The sequence below is a fragment of the Microtus pennsylvanicus genome, chromosome 2, assembly GCF_037038515.1.
Source record: "Microtus pennsylvanicus isolate mMicPen1 chromosome 2, mMicPen1.hap1, whole genome shotgun sequence".
Classification (NCBI taxonomy): domain Eukaryota; kingdom Metazoa; phylum Chordata; class Mammalia; order Rodentia; family Cricetidae; genus Microtus; species Microtus pennsylvanicus.
In genome coordinates, this window is record NC_134580.1 from 89315517 (window position 1) to 89328937 (window position 13421).

Genomic DNA, 13421 nt, shown 5'->3' on the forward strand with positions numbered 1-13421 from the left:
TGGAATTTCGGTCCTCTTGACAAGATATGGCTTTTGTTTGCCCCCTACACTTTTAGACACTGTAATTATCTACAGAGAATTGTTGAAAACACTGGGCCCCTTATCTTTTCTCCATGGGGACATATAGATAACTAATTGTTGCACAACAGGAAAGAATCTTCTTTTGTGTTTACTTTAGCTCCCCGTCAGTTCTCCCTGTTCTTTGAGTAAATGTTTACCCAAGCTCTTGTAACTTACACCGATTCCCCTCACTGCCACACAAAGCCAGGATGAGTAGAATGGTCTGTGTGTCATCACTGCAAGTGACAATCTTCATGCCTTCCATGAATGAGGTCAGACATTTGTAGACCAGTTAGTGGATTTTACAAATATCATCTTTTGAAGACATGTGAAAATATTTGCCTTCCCCTTATGGGCACCTCATGTCTTATCTGAGTATAATGAAACATTTTGCAATGGGGAGTAATACAGTAACAAACTGTGGGAGAATGTCAGAGTGGAACTGTTAATAAAACAAGCTCAAACAAGCATAAGACATAGTTACATTACCAAGGCAGCACAGGTGGAAATTGTCTATATATCCTCCAAAGTCTTCACATCGAACAATTTTAAACCATTGTTTTTAATCTAGGCTTTTCTCCTCATATTAATCTTTTCCTGTATCACACTATGCATTTATGGAGAACATAGAAACTCAAAAAAATATTTTGTCTTCTTGCTCCCTCTAGTGGTCAGGTCAAATTCACAGCAAAGAAAATGGTTTAGCAATTGCCAGACTATGTCTGGGGAGGCAGAGGAGGTGGTTCCTTTACCCTTAGCTTTAAGATACACTATCCTAAAGATAGTTCAACATTCCATATTTATTTTTATAAGAATGCTGACAAAAAGTTTTATGTAAATATTTCTTAATTAGATTGTTTCAAAAATACATAGGTGAAAATATATTTGATTTGACTAAGTATATCAAATTATCATGTATAAAAAAAAGCAGAAAGCATCATAATCTGTAACAGAGTTACCACTTAAAATTTACTTTCTGTAATAATATTATTTCCCAAAATTATATCAGGCAATTAATATTCATCTTATAAAATTTCACAAATACAATTACACTTTAAACAAATTGCTGAACTTACTGGTTTTCTACAGATATGTATGTGCCTTACTTGTTTAGGTAATACTGAAATGATTTTCTAACACTTAGTTCTTCTTGATAGAGGTACTTATATCGTTCCAGTTCCAATACACTTAATGCTCTGCTAACTTTCAGTTTCGAGAGCATAGATTTAAGGCTTCTAATTTTGGTTTCCATCACATTTGTTGTTGAAGTTGTGTCATTCTCTAAGAATTCCGAGTATGGTTTAGCTGTTGCTTGTGCCTGAAACATTAAATGCCGGCATTAAAACCCTGTTTTGTATGTCAAAATCAAATGTACTCAGCTAATTCAGGGTGCTTGATGATTATAGCTTTAAGCTAGTGAGTCAGAGAAAATTCAAGCAAACAGTAAGTAAGAGATGCTAGAATTGTAAGGACGTAAAAAAATTTAAAAACCTTTGCTTGGTCAGGAGATGGTTAAGACACTGGCTTCTGAGCTCTTTGCGGCATCAAGAGCTAGTTGAAAACATGAACCTCTGCAAAAATATAAACCACAAAATGCTCCTAGCAGCTAACCACCTGTCATCACCCAGCTTTCTGATCTAAACAAGAGCAGAAATAACTTCTTGAGGGGTGGGCGGGGGGGGGCTGTACTCAGCAAACCCAACCCCTTGACCCTAATTAAACCTGGCTTGCAGTTTTTGTCTTTGTATGCCAACCCCAAATGAGGAATGGGAGCTCTCCTTACAGCACTGCACCACATGGGGGAACTCCCAGCTAGATGGCATAAGAATTAAACCTTGGTTTTGCTTTCTGGACTTGACCGGATTCTGGTGGTCTCTCTGGGGGTCTCAACTTAAGAAAAACAGAATCTCAAGTCTTCATCCATATCAGCTGTATAAAATCATCATAGTTGGGCAGTGGTGGCGCATGCCATTAATCCCAGCACTCAGACGAACCTCTGTGAGTTGGAGGCCAGCATGGTTTAAAGAACTAGTTCAAGGACAGCTAGGGCTGTTATATGGAGAAACCCTGTCTTAAAAAACCCCAAAAAAGTCATCACAAAGATGGACTTGTTCAAGTGTTTGTGAGGCACCTACCATCAAACCCAGATCTTGCCATATGCTAGGTACATGCTCTAAAACATGCGTCACATCGTCAGTCTTAAATTGTGGTCTGTCCTGTATTTATAAAAGAAAGAGACATAAAAGATACAAAGGCATTATTAGTGGAAATCCATGGACCACAAAGAAACTGGAAATTATAATGGTAATGAAACTTGAAGGAAGGGACTATTGCTACATATATAGGGCTGGAGAGATGACTCAGCAGCTAATGAGCCTTGGAGCTGATATTGATTAAAATAATTTTAGTTTTCAACTGGGAAGGCTATGAAACATGGCTAGAGGTGTGGGAGGGTGGATTTTTATTTATTTCTGAATTTGTTTTGGGTTTTTGCGACAGGGTTTTTCTGTGTAACAGTAATGGTTATTCTGGAACTTACTTTGTAGACTGGGCTGGCCTTAAATTCACTGAGATCCAACTGCTTCTGCCTCCCAACTGCTGGGTGTTAAAGACATGCACCACCACTGTGCCTGGCTGTGGGTGTGTGTACTTTAATTGTCTAATTTTCGTTAGATAAGATGATATAAATTAGGCCAAACATAAAAACGTGACAGTCAATACTAAGACAAAATTTCCATTTCATAGCACTGACTCCATAAACTCACTATGCTAGACTTTCTGAGTCTTCTTATTCCCCCAGCTGCAGTTGCTAGGCCTCCTTATTCCCCAGGAAAAGGTCAGTGTGCTATCTGCCTGTTCTGAAGGCCCACGATGCAGAACAATCAGAGGCGATAGGGAGTCAAGTCAAAGCAAGAACTCAGTTTATTACTGTGAGTGTCAGCTTATATAGGTTAAGTGACAACATGTGATGTGGGGGTACCTCCAGTCAATGAGAAACAGCTAAACCCTCCCTCCTGCTGGAGGGGCATCTACCTAGTTTTTGCTGTCTCAATCTCACTCAAACAAAAGCCAGGCTTTTCTCGGTCCTACAGGCTTCAAAGTACAGGTCCTGAACTTGAGCCAGGCCCTTTTCTATCCTATAGGCCTCGAGGTTCAGGCCCTGCGATAATTTTGGGCCAGCATCAGTGGCTATGTTGTAAGATAACAGGACACAGAGAAAGTCTACTTTCCAGTAGAACTGCTTGGTCTCGTTGGGTTGGAAGCAACATCTTCATACAGGAGAGAACATTGTTCCAAATGATTGCACACCCTCCCAAATCTTAAACCAACCCTGCCTGAAGGAGAGGGAATTGGAAACAACTTTTCATTTCTAGACTCTTCTCAATTAAGATATTGAGAAAAGGAAAAATGTTTTCTATGCAACTAAAGATAAAATTAAAAAGGCAAAGGTTGGAATGATGGCTCAGAAGTTGAGAGCATTGGCTGCTCTTCCAAAGATCCTGAATTCATTCCTGGTGTCTGCATGGAGTCTCACAACCCCCTATATTACTCAGACACATAAGCAGAGAAATCATCTGTATATGCAAATAAACCAATCTTTTTAAAAGCAAAAATAAAAGACAGATTGGCTTTAATAGGAATTAACAAAAATCAAGTGACACCATAGAAGTTACCCTCCATTAAAGAGAGTCCACTGTGTAGTATTATCACTTTAATGGGAGCAGATGCTGTCTTTGAGAAACAGTGGAAAGCCAGGAGGAGGACATTGGAACTACTATGGAAAAATTTTATGCCCAGTTCCCTTCAGCTGCAATTCCTTATAAGAAAGCAAGTTTGCCTCCATAATACTATGTATAATTGGTACATGGAAAAGAATAGAAAGCATGGTTTGAAATACTACAGGAGAAAGCAGACAAAAAAAAATCCTGGAAATATTACATAACAACCAATTTCAGATATTAACTGCCAAAAGCAGTTAATTCTCAGAAAGAACTAACTCTGAGTAAGGTTTGATAGATCTAATATTGTAATTTCAACTTCAATTTCTTCGTGAGATTTTAAAAAAGACAATTCTGGAATCATTATCAGTCTGCAAAATGGTAAATGAATGTAGTGTGTTTTCATCCTAAATTCATTGAATGCCATTTTTTTTATCACTTTGCAAGGTTTTGCTTTGTTTGACAGTAGGTATTGATTGAGGGGGCACAAAGGCCTGTCCCCCGTGTTCCGTTTCCGTGAGGAAACCCATGACAGTGCCGGTGGTCCTGGAGAACCAGTTAGAAGAGCTCGGCCGGAACCACTGGCTTCAAGGCTTTGTGTTAGTTTCTCCTTCAGCCCCTTCTCAATGTCCTTCCCCTGGAGCTTGAGGCCAATGCCTCTCAATTATGCCCAAAGCCTGGTTATTTGAATGAACCCGTCCACTTTCACAGTCTGCGATGACTTGTGGGTTTTCACTGATTTTCGTGACCAGGTCCTTCTGCTTCAGGCCCTTACTCTGCAGGCCCCACTGAATCACTTTGCCCACCTCCGAGGTCACCCTCTCTTGATACAGCTCCCTGTCTTGCTTGGCTGTGTTCTTAGTGATGGAATGCTGCTTGTTCTGGCCAGCAACCCATTTCTTGGATGTCTCTACATCTTTCCTTGTCTCCTGAGCTGCTAAGATGGCCTACTTAGACTTGGCCTGTGCGGCCGTGGAGCACACGCCTTTAATCCCAGCACTAGGGAGGCAGAGGCGTGCAGATCTCTGTGAGTTCAAGGCCAGCCTGATTTACTAGCAAGACGTAGTTCCGTGACAGGCTCCAAAGCTACAGAGAAACCCTGTCTCGAAAAATCAAAAAAAAAAATAGTTTTATGCTAGTTCTTAATGTCCATCATTAAACCATAACCCATTTTAGCCTGCAATGCTTCACTGATTATGAAAATGTGCTTTGATTCTTTTATTTCTATTGCTCTTTTTTAATCATTTTCTTTCAGAAATTGCTTAATCACCGCAATTTTAAATGGTATCTGGCTGAAATACTTTTTTTTGGTTTGGAGTGATTGAAATATTTATTCTATAAATCCTAAAAATATATACACGCAACTATATGGATGTTTTAAATTAAAGGGAAATGAAACAGCAGGGAAGTATCATTTCCGAGGATATACATTTGGTGCAATATAAATGGATAGTTTCTGTGATATATGCAGGAGCAAGACCTAAATGTGAACTCCAAGATCAGTTTGACTTTAACAGGAGAAGCTGGCTGCTGCAGGCTAATCTTCCCTTTCCTATCTAGTAAACTGTATAAATCTTAATGAGCTAATTAAGCACAGTGTAACAGCTTGCAGACTGAATCAGCACATTCTGTAGCAAAGACAAGATGGAAACTGAAGTGAAAAAGAGACGGTCTGGATGAGGGAGCAAAGACATTACTAAAGAAAAGAGCATTAATAGTTCGTCCTTGTAAGTTCAACTGTAAACCATACCTTGATATCAGCAACGCACAAGCAGGACAGGTCACCCTCATCAGCCTGTACTATACCCTACTGGGGAAACAGCCTGCACCTGCAGCTCCTCAAAAGTTTAGGCAGCGTTATCACATGACTCAACATTTTACCAGTAACTATTCATCCGAGAGAAAGGAATACATGTGAATATGTGCGTTCATGTCTCCAGCAGGATTACTAAGACACTGTAAGCAGAAACACCAACTAATGGATCAATAAAGAGAATGCATGGTGTAGGAATACAAGACAACATCACTAGCTACAACAGGACGGAACTTTGGAAACCTCGTGTTAGGTAAAACAAGCCGATATAGAAAGGAGCTATTCATCTATGATGCCGGAACAGGCAAATCTGAAGAGAAAACAGAGCTGGATGTCTCCCGAAGACTGGGCAGGGGAGGGTTATATGATGGATGAAAAGTACAGAATTTCTTTTGAAACTAAGTATGATTATAAAATTATTGTATGATAGACATACATACATTGAAAACATCTAATTTTACAATTGAAATGATTGCATTTCATGGATGATAACTGCATATTAATAAATTGACAGAAAAATACCTTTATGGTCATAACCTAGGTTCACCCATTGCTTGCCTTCAAACTCTGGTGAAGTATCAAGTTACAGAAGAATCAAAGGATATAGTTTCAATAGAAAAAGAAAAATATTCCGTTTGCTATCAAGTCTCTCACACTAACAAATGTATTTATTTTACTCTTCAAAGTACTGAAAGAATTGTATTTTTATTTATTTTTTATACTTTCCCCAATTAAATGAATTCAGCTCCCAAAACTTATTAATCCTTACCGAACACTGCAGCAATGAAACTGGAGTGCTCATTTCAGATGGGCAGGTTTCAAAGTCTTGGCAGGTATCACATGCTCCAATTTCATGTTCCTGATGTATCTTCTTAAGGGGTTTCCCAATAATGTGACTATGAAATAAATAAATGTACATTAGGAATACCTGCTTAATAATTGTGAAGGGTAAATACTTATAACACCATGTTTTATCATAAATAATATATCTGTAAATTGTGCTCCTCCTTTTCATTTTTTTCTCAAATAGTTGTAATTAAATGATAATAAAATGCAGATAGTATGAAAAGAATTAGTGTATTTTGTGATTCAGTTAAATAACAGGTATTACTATTTACATCAGTATGTGTACATAAAACATTAAGTCATTATCATTTGTCACCAGAGGACAGTTAAAAATGTGAAAAGGAAAAGAAAAATTATACAGAAATATTTGTAAAGAAATATGCACATATATGCAATTTTGACTATGGTAGGCATGTCACCATAGATAATAAAGTAATTAAAATTGATAAAAAAACAATGAAAAATGTAAGGAGCATACCATACTATTGTTTGAAATGAATTTAATCATGACTACGTTCTTTTAAAAATAGTTACTTTATAAAAAATATAAATTAATGATCAAACAGATTTTATACAGTTTGTACGCAGGGTAAACTATTCAGTTTACTTAGGAAAACAGAATGAAGAATACTAATACTCATATTTATGAATTATAATATAGGGGTAAATATGATTAAATAAAATGTATGAAATTCCCAGAGAATAAAACTAGTTTAAATGTAAAAAAGAAAATAGGATGAGTAGTACACACATACACACAAACAATAATAATAAAAAAAAAAGCTATTAATTTGAGAAACCATGGTGATTATTATACATGAAAGAGATTTTGAGGGAGGAATGGAAAGGGAAACAATATAATTATATTTTAATTTTAAAAAATAAGTTTGAACATAAGAAGAAAAAATGAAAGTGATGAAATTCATGAACAGTATCAACATAGCTCAGTATTAAAAAATAATCATGTGTGGCTACTAGGAAATACAGTTGTCTAAATCATTTCATTGTTTTTTAGGGACTTGTGTAACTATGGATTTTTGAGTGTTCAAGAGATTCTGGAACTAGTTCTCACCATCAAAACTGCAGACCTATACAAATATCTGAATCATCCTATGCCCAACAATTGCCATCGCTTTCTTCAAGCAGATTATTGTTTTTCTTAAAGTATCAATATACAAATATATCCAAACGTTTACTAACATATGTGCTTTGGCATGTGGGTATTGCCATCAATAAAGTGTTCATATCCATCATATATTCCACACGTTTTAAAAGAAAAAATGCAGAAAGGAAGTAAACGGAATTCAGATGAGTGTTAGTGTTAGGAGATAAAGTCTATGTAGAAAATTCTTTAATCCTCAAGACAATGAAATACAAAAAAAAAGAAAGACAGAAAAGTCATATAAGAAATAAATATTTGTGATAAAGTAGAATGCAGTTGATGCTTCATGCCAAAGGCAATGCTTCATTTGGTGTCAAAATCCTGAATATATTTGTTATATATAAAACACGTAATATATTTGCTATTTTGCTGTTCAAAAAATTGGTTTCCTTGTTGAAATACACACACACACACACAGACACACGCACATGCATGGACACACACACACAATTTATATGGGTATATATATTCAGCATTTGGCAGGTTGAGGATGGAAGCTCGGAATTTGAAGCCAAGATGGCCTAACAATGCAAAATTTTGCCTCAACAGGAATTCAGGACTTCAAGGAGTTGGTCCACCTACTGAGACAGTGTGCTTGTTCTAATGTGAGCTCACCAAATCCTGCTGGACCAGGACTGAGGGAGCATGTGATCAAACTGGACTCTGAATGTGGCTGACAATGGAACCTGACTGAGAAGCCATTGATAATGGCACTGGGACTTGTTTCTACTGCATGTACTGGTTTTTGGAGACCCTAGTCTGTTTGGATGCACACCTTCCTAGGCCTGGATGGAGGGGGGAGGGCCTTGGACTTCCCACAGGGCAGGGTACCTTGCCCTCTCTTAAGGCTGGAGGAGGAGGGGGGAGGGGAAGTCGGGGAGTGGGAGGAGAATGGGAGGGTGGGAGGAAGTGGAAATTTTTGAATGGAAAAATAAATTAAAAAATTAAAAAAATACTTTCTGTATGAGTTTCTTTAGTAAATCTTAAACTACTGTTATTTAAATGCTAAAAACTAAGTGTAAATTGAATTTCTGTTTAAGCATTACAAGAATTAGAGTAAAATCACCGAAATTATCTGAAGAATTAGGAACTTACCCAGCTAGTTCTCCTACATCACTCTTTTGTTTTTTCTGCACCTCCCAACTAAGTTGCAAGGGTTGTTTTAAGTCACTGAGTTCTTCGCTTAGTTCTCTCATATCATTTCCAGACTATTAAAAGATAGAATATAATTTTAAAATTCTAGAGACTCACTCATCTTTCCTGAAATATTAGGACTCATGAGATTATGAGGGATGTGGATAGATGGGGCTTGGGCTAAATTATAAACTTAATGGAAAAAGGAAAGAACCCAAAATCAATTACTTTTCTTCAAAGCACTCAAATTGGTTTATATGTACATTTTCTATTTTGTTAAATTGTCAACATTAATTATATAAAGCTGCAAGGTTTTAGTAATAAGCAATAACCTCACCAATTGGAAATGGAAAATAAAATAATAAAAGGGGAAAATAAAATCCTCCCTAAACACAAAATTTGCCTTCTCTTAATAATAATACATATTATTAGGATCTTAACCTTGCATATTTAAATCAAATACTTAACTTAATAGTGTATCAAGTTGAAAACAAGAACTATATCACAGACAAGAAACTCAAAGTAAAATGATTCTCAAACACACCATCCACGCAGAGCATGGCATGTAGGCGTGAGTAGATCCTGAGCTTGAGGGTGGCTCCACCAAATTTTGCCAGTCTTCCATTTCCAATTGGTGAAGTTTCTCCACACAAGAGGATTTATTATTAATCAGCCTTGTATTCAGTGAATTTGATGCAGAAATGTTTTGCTCAAATTTCATGTGATGTTCTGTATGGGACTCTTCTTGGGTGTCATTAATCCTATGGATCCCAAAGAGATAAATATTGATTAGTAATAGTTTTCCCTGGAAAATTCCAAAATTATTTTCAAGAAAAATTCTGCCACAATAATAAATTTTGTTTGGAGAGAATCTTAATATTAAAAACTATGTCAAATCATACCTACTGAATACAATTATATGTTTAGAATTATTCTGAAAGAAGACATACACTATGTGTCTAAGGAAATGACTCCACAGGTAAAGAGATTGCAACACCATCATGGCAGCATAAGACCAGAGTACAAATCCCCCAAACTGTGAATGTTTGTGTATGTTTGTGAATGTTTGTGGGTGTATGGTTTATCTGCAACCCCAGTGCTTCAGAGGCAGATAGCAGTCTAGCAAATTAGTGAGTTCTCAGCATGAGTGAGAAACCATGTCCAATATGTAAGAAGGAAAGAGATTAACTGAAGAAGACATCCAAAATAAGTCTTACCTTCACATACATGCACACACATACGTATATGCCTATATGACCATACACAGGCAAACAGGCACACATACACACAAATGAGGAAAACAGAATACACACACATACACACACACATACACACATATGCATGTTTGGGGAAAAATTCCATATAAAATGAAAAACAATTATAAACAAGATAACAGCAAAATATGACTACTTAACTGGTAAGCTGGGGCTAAGAGGAATAATAAATATTGAGGTCAGATTAGAAATACTTGAATTCAAAATATAATTATATGATATGATGAGTATATTAACATTCATTACTTACTACCATATTAACTATATTTAAATTTAGTAAAACATCACATTATATTTTCAAAATATATACAATTAATAAAACAAAGCTATAAAAAACAATGGACATTGATACTAGGAAGGAGAGTTAGAGGAATCATCCAAAATGACATTCTCTCAAGCATTTGCTGTCAGGCTTTGTATAGAAAATATCACACATTGGTGCCACAGGTCAAATCTGACAGGAGCAACTTCTCAAATTAGATTTCCTTTTCCAAGGTGTGTGGCGTGTTTAGGTTTGTGTCAAGTTGACAAAAGCTATGACAGACACTAAACAATAAAAGAAGCAAGCAACTGGCTGAGTGATGATGAACAAACAGAAAAACAAATGGAACTTTGAGTCTATTTAGCCATTTCAAAAGTACTCAGGAATCAGATATTTGGACTGGTTTCTTCTTGGCTTGTACACATGTTCTCTTACTGACAAAAAGATATCTTTGATAATGTTGTGATTTGTATTAACCTCTTTTACTATTGTGTTCTTCTCTATTCTAAGTACAAGGAACAAAACATTTGAAGTTTTACACATAAGACAAAAGTTAACATGGGGAAAAGTTAATTTTCCAGATTTCACTAGAACTAACAGCACTTTCCTCGGGACTTTCAGTTGTACTCATCTCAAAACAGCCAAACATTTTTTTTAATTACAATTTTTTTAAAAATTAAGGCATAATTGTTCAGTACACACGGGAAGTAAAGGCAGGCTGATGGAGAGCAATCTGGTCTACATAGTCAATTCTAAAAGAGTCAGAGATACATAGTGATACCCTGTCTTGAGAAACACCCTCCCAATTAAACTACAAATTTATTATGTCTCTTCCTATTTATCTCATCTCCCTCCAACCTATACCATATCCGCAATTCACCCCTTGTATATTTAATGACTTCCTTTGATTATTACTGTTACACACACACACACACACACAACCTTGTGGAAAGAGGAGGGAAGAAGGACTGAGGGAGTGAAGTGCTGAGTGAATGTGTACTGTTGACATGGGGACATCCATGTCATGGTTTCCAGTGTCTCAGTAATGTGACAGGTAAAACCTTCCCAAGATGGGACTCAGAGGATTGGCAAAGCTTTGTGAACTGGAAAGAGTTAAATGTGGTACAAAAGCTGGCAACAGAAGCTTCTTCCTCTTCCTGGATGTTGCAGCTTTAGATGGCTTGCCTAAGAGAGTAGACAACACACCCTTCCACCCTGGTGCTGTACAAGGTTAATACACTGAAGTACAGCACCATGGCAGTAGGAGGTAATCATTTATCAGAGTACATATACCCTGTCTGCCCCATCTTTATGTCCATGTGCCCATGTGCTGTTCTAATTTATTCTTCAGCTGCCCTTGTCTGATTTCCAGATCCAGGTCAGGCAGGAAGTAGCACAACCTGCTGACAACATTCTGTGCATGTGTCTTCTTTATATATGTTGATAAGCAACTTTATACCCACATGGCTGAATCTAACTAGAAACTTTTAGAAATAAGTGGCTGAAAATCTGGATGCTTGGATTAACTATAAGAGTATTTTGAAGAAGAAAAAACTCAGTATCACTAAAAGAGGGATGGTAATAAAATATGCCTCAAACAACATTTTATCAGGGACCACCTTCTGATCTAACTTTCCAAACACACATTGCCAGGTAGCTTTCTAATTCCATTGTTCTCCATATCCAACTTTACTAAAATACGATTTAACAATGACTGAATTAGCTGATTTCATCTTCTGTGACATTTTCTTTTACTCACCTGTTTAGTTCATATAATAATAAGTTCTTATTTCTTAGTTCTTCCAGATAGTATTGCTTGTACTTTTCTAGTTCTCTTTTGCTTGACTCTTTGGAAGTTTTAAGACTGGAGACTTCAGACTGTAAACTCTTCATTGTGTTTTCCATCTCAGTTATTACTGAAGTGTGCTTCTTACTAATGTCCTTATTTTCCCGAGCAGCTGTCAGTGCCTACCACAAATTGAAATTTATATTTAGAGAAAATATAACTCAAAATAATGCTGGTATATTTGACTCTCTGCCTTTTGACATTTTAGTCTTTCAAGGTTGAGAAAATGATAAAATGATTCAGATGACAATTTTTTAAATGTGTGAAAAATATGTTTCTGTTTAAAATATTTATTACCAGTATAAACAGTATTAAATCTGAATTGTTAAAAACTACTCATTTATATGGTATTGGGAACTGATCTCACACATTGTCACCTTGCTAGGAACACACTCTGCTCCCAAGCTATGCTATTCATCCTGAATTGTTGATTCCCCTGGAGTTAGTTGATTCAAAGAGAAATTGATGACTTATCAAAGATGGAGTGGCCTTCTCCGTGGACGTTAACCTCAGAGTCTAGCCATACTCCAGTAGATGGGGCCATAGCTATGCACATCCTGGCATCAGTGAGCTTAAACACCACATTAAAAACAATCCAAAATGGGCACATAAAAAAGTAGTGGAAGTGTAAAAGTAATGAGAAAAGAATTGAAGTGCAGGTAGAAGGCAGATTAAAACACTCTGTATGCACAAAATTATTTAACATTAAAGTATTTGTAATGAGATATTTTATATGTTTCTTAAAGTATTTCTTTTCATTGCCAGAAAGGGAACATGAAACGGACATACCAAACTGGGACTGGGTTCCAGGCCTGGGTGTGTGTCTTGCAGATGTCTCTGTAGATGTTCTATCTCCTCTTTTTGGTTCTTCACTGTAGCCATTAATGAGGTATTTTCTAGTTCTAACCTAAAAGATATTCAACTATATTTTAGAGTATTTTTTTCACATACCAATTTTAAATGCCACATTATTTTTACTTTTGAAGTTTTAGATGTCATACATGTCAAACAATATCATGTTTCATTGAAAGATTTTCACAGAAGTCTATTATTGTACTTTATTCTTTTTTGCCGTTAAAAACCGTCTTCTTCCCCCCCCCTTTTCCCTCTTCCTGAATTCTTCTTTCTCCTTCCTACTCTTGTTTTCTTGACTCAAATATCCCAACTAATCCTGTGTTAATTCCTTCTCACTTCCCACTAGAACTCTCTATTCCTTCTCTCAGTCCCTTTTCTAAATGCTCACACACTCACTCTTACACACACAAACCAACACATAACATTTATATACTCATATGAAACAGCGAC

General features: G+C 36.5%; 1 protein-coding gene and 1 long non-coding RNA gene across 2 annotated transcripts; both read right to left on the minus strand.

The window, feature by feature from the left end:
- Positions 1-1125: 1125 nt before the first annotated feature.
- Positions 1126-8796, minus strand: LOC142844295 (ankyrin repeat domain-containing protein 26-like). Its single transcript, XM_075962627.1, has 4 exons — positions 8696-8796; positions 6362-6488; positions 2196-2276; positions 1126-1378 (listed from the first exon to the last, which is right to left on the minus strand). The coding sequence occupies exons 1-4, from the start codon at positions 8794-8796 to the stop codon at positions 1163-1165; spliced, it is 525 nt and encodes a 174-aa protein (XP_075818742.1). The 3' UTR covers positions 1126-1162.
- A 617-nt stretch (positions 8797-9413) lies between these two features.
- Positions 9414-13009, minus strand: LOC142844972 (uncharacterized). Its single transcript, XR_012909788.1, has 3 exons — positions 12906-13009; positions 12030-12238; positions 9414-9495 (listed from the first exon to the last, which is right to left on the minus strand). It is a non-coding gene; the product is annotated as an uncharacterized LOC142844972 (long non-coding RNA).
- Positions 13010-13421: the final 412 nt, after the last annotated feature.

Excerpts from the sequence above, each read along its gene's own strand:
- LOC142844295 (XM_075962627.1), bottom strand. The coding sequence starts at position 8,796 with ATGAGAGAACTAAGCGAAGAACTCAGTGACTTAAAACAACCCTTGCAA. Across the intron at positions 2,277-6,361 it reads TTTCATTGCTGCAGTGTTCG|GACAGACCACAATTTAAGAC; the intron begins GTAAGGATTAAT and ends TTATAAATACAG. Across the intron at positions 1,379-2,195 it reads GGCAAGATCTGGGTTTGATG|GCACAAGCAACAGCTAAACC; the intron begins GTAGGTGCCTCA and ends TTAATGTTTCAG.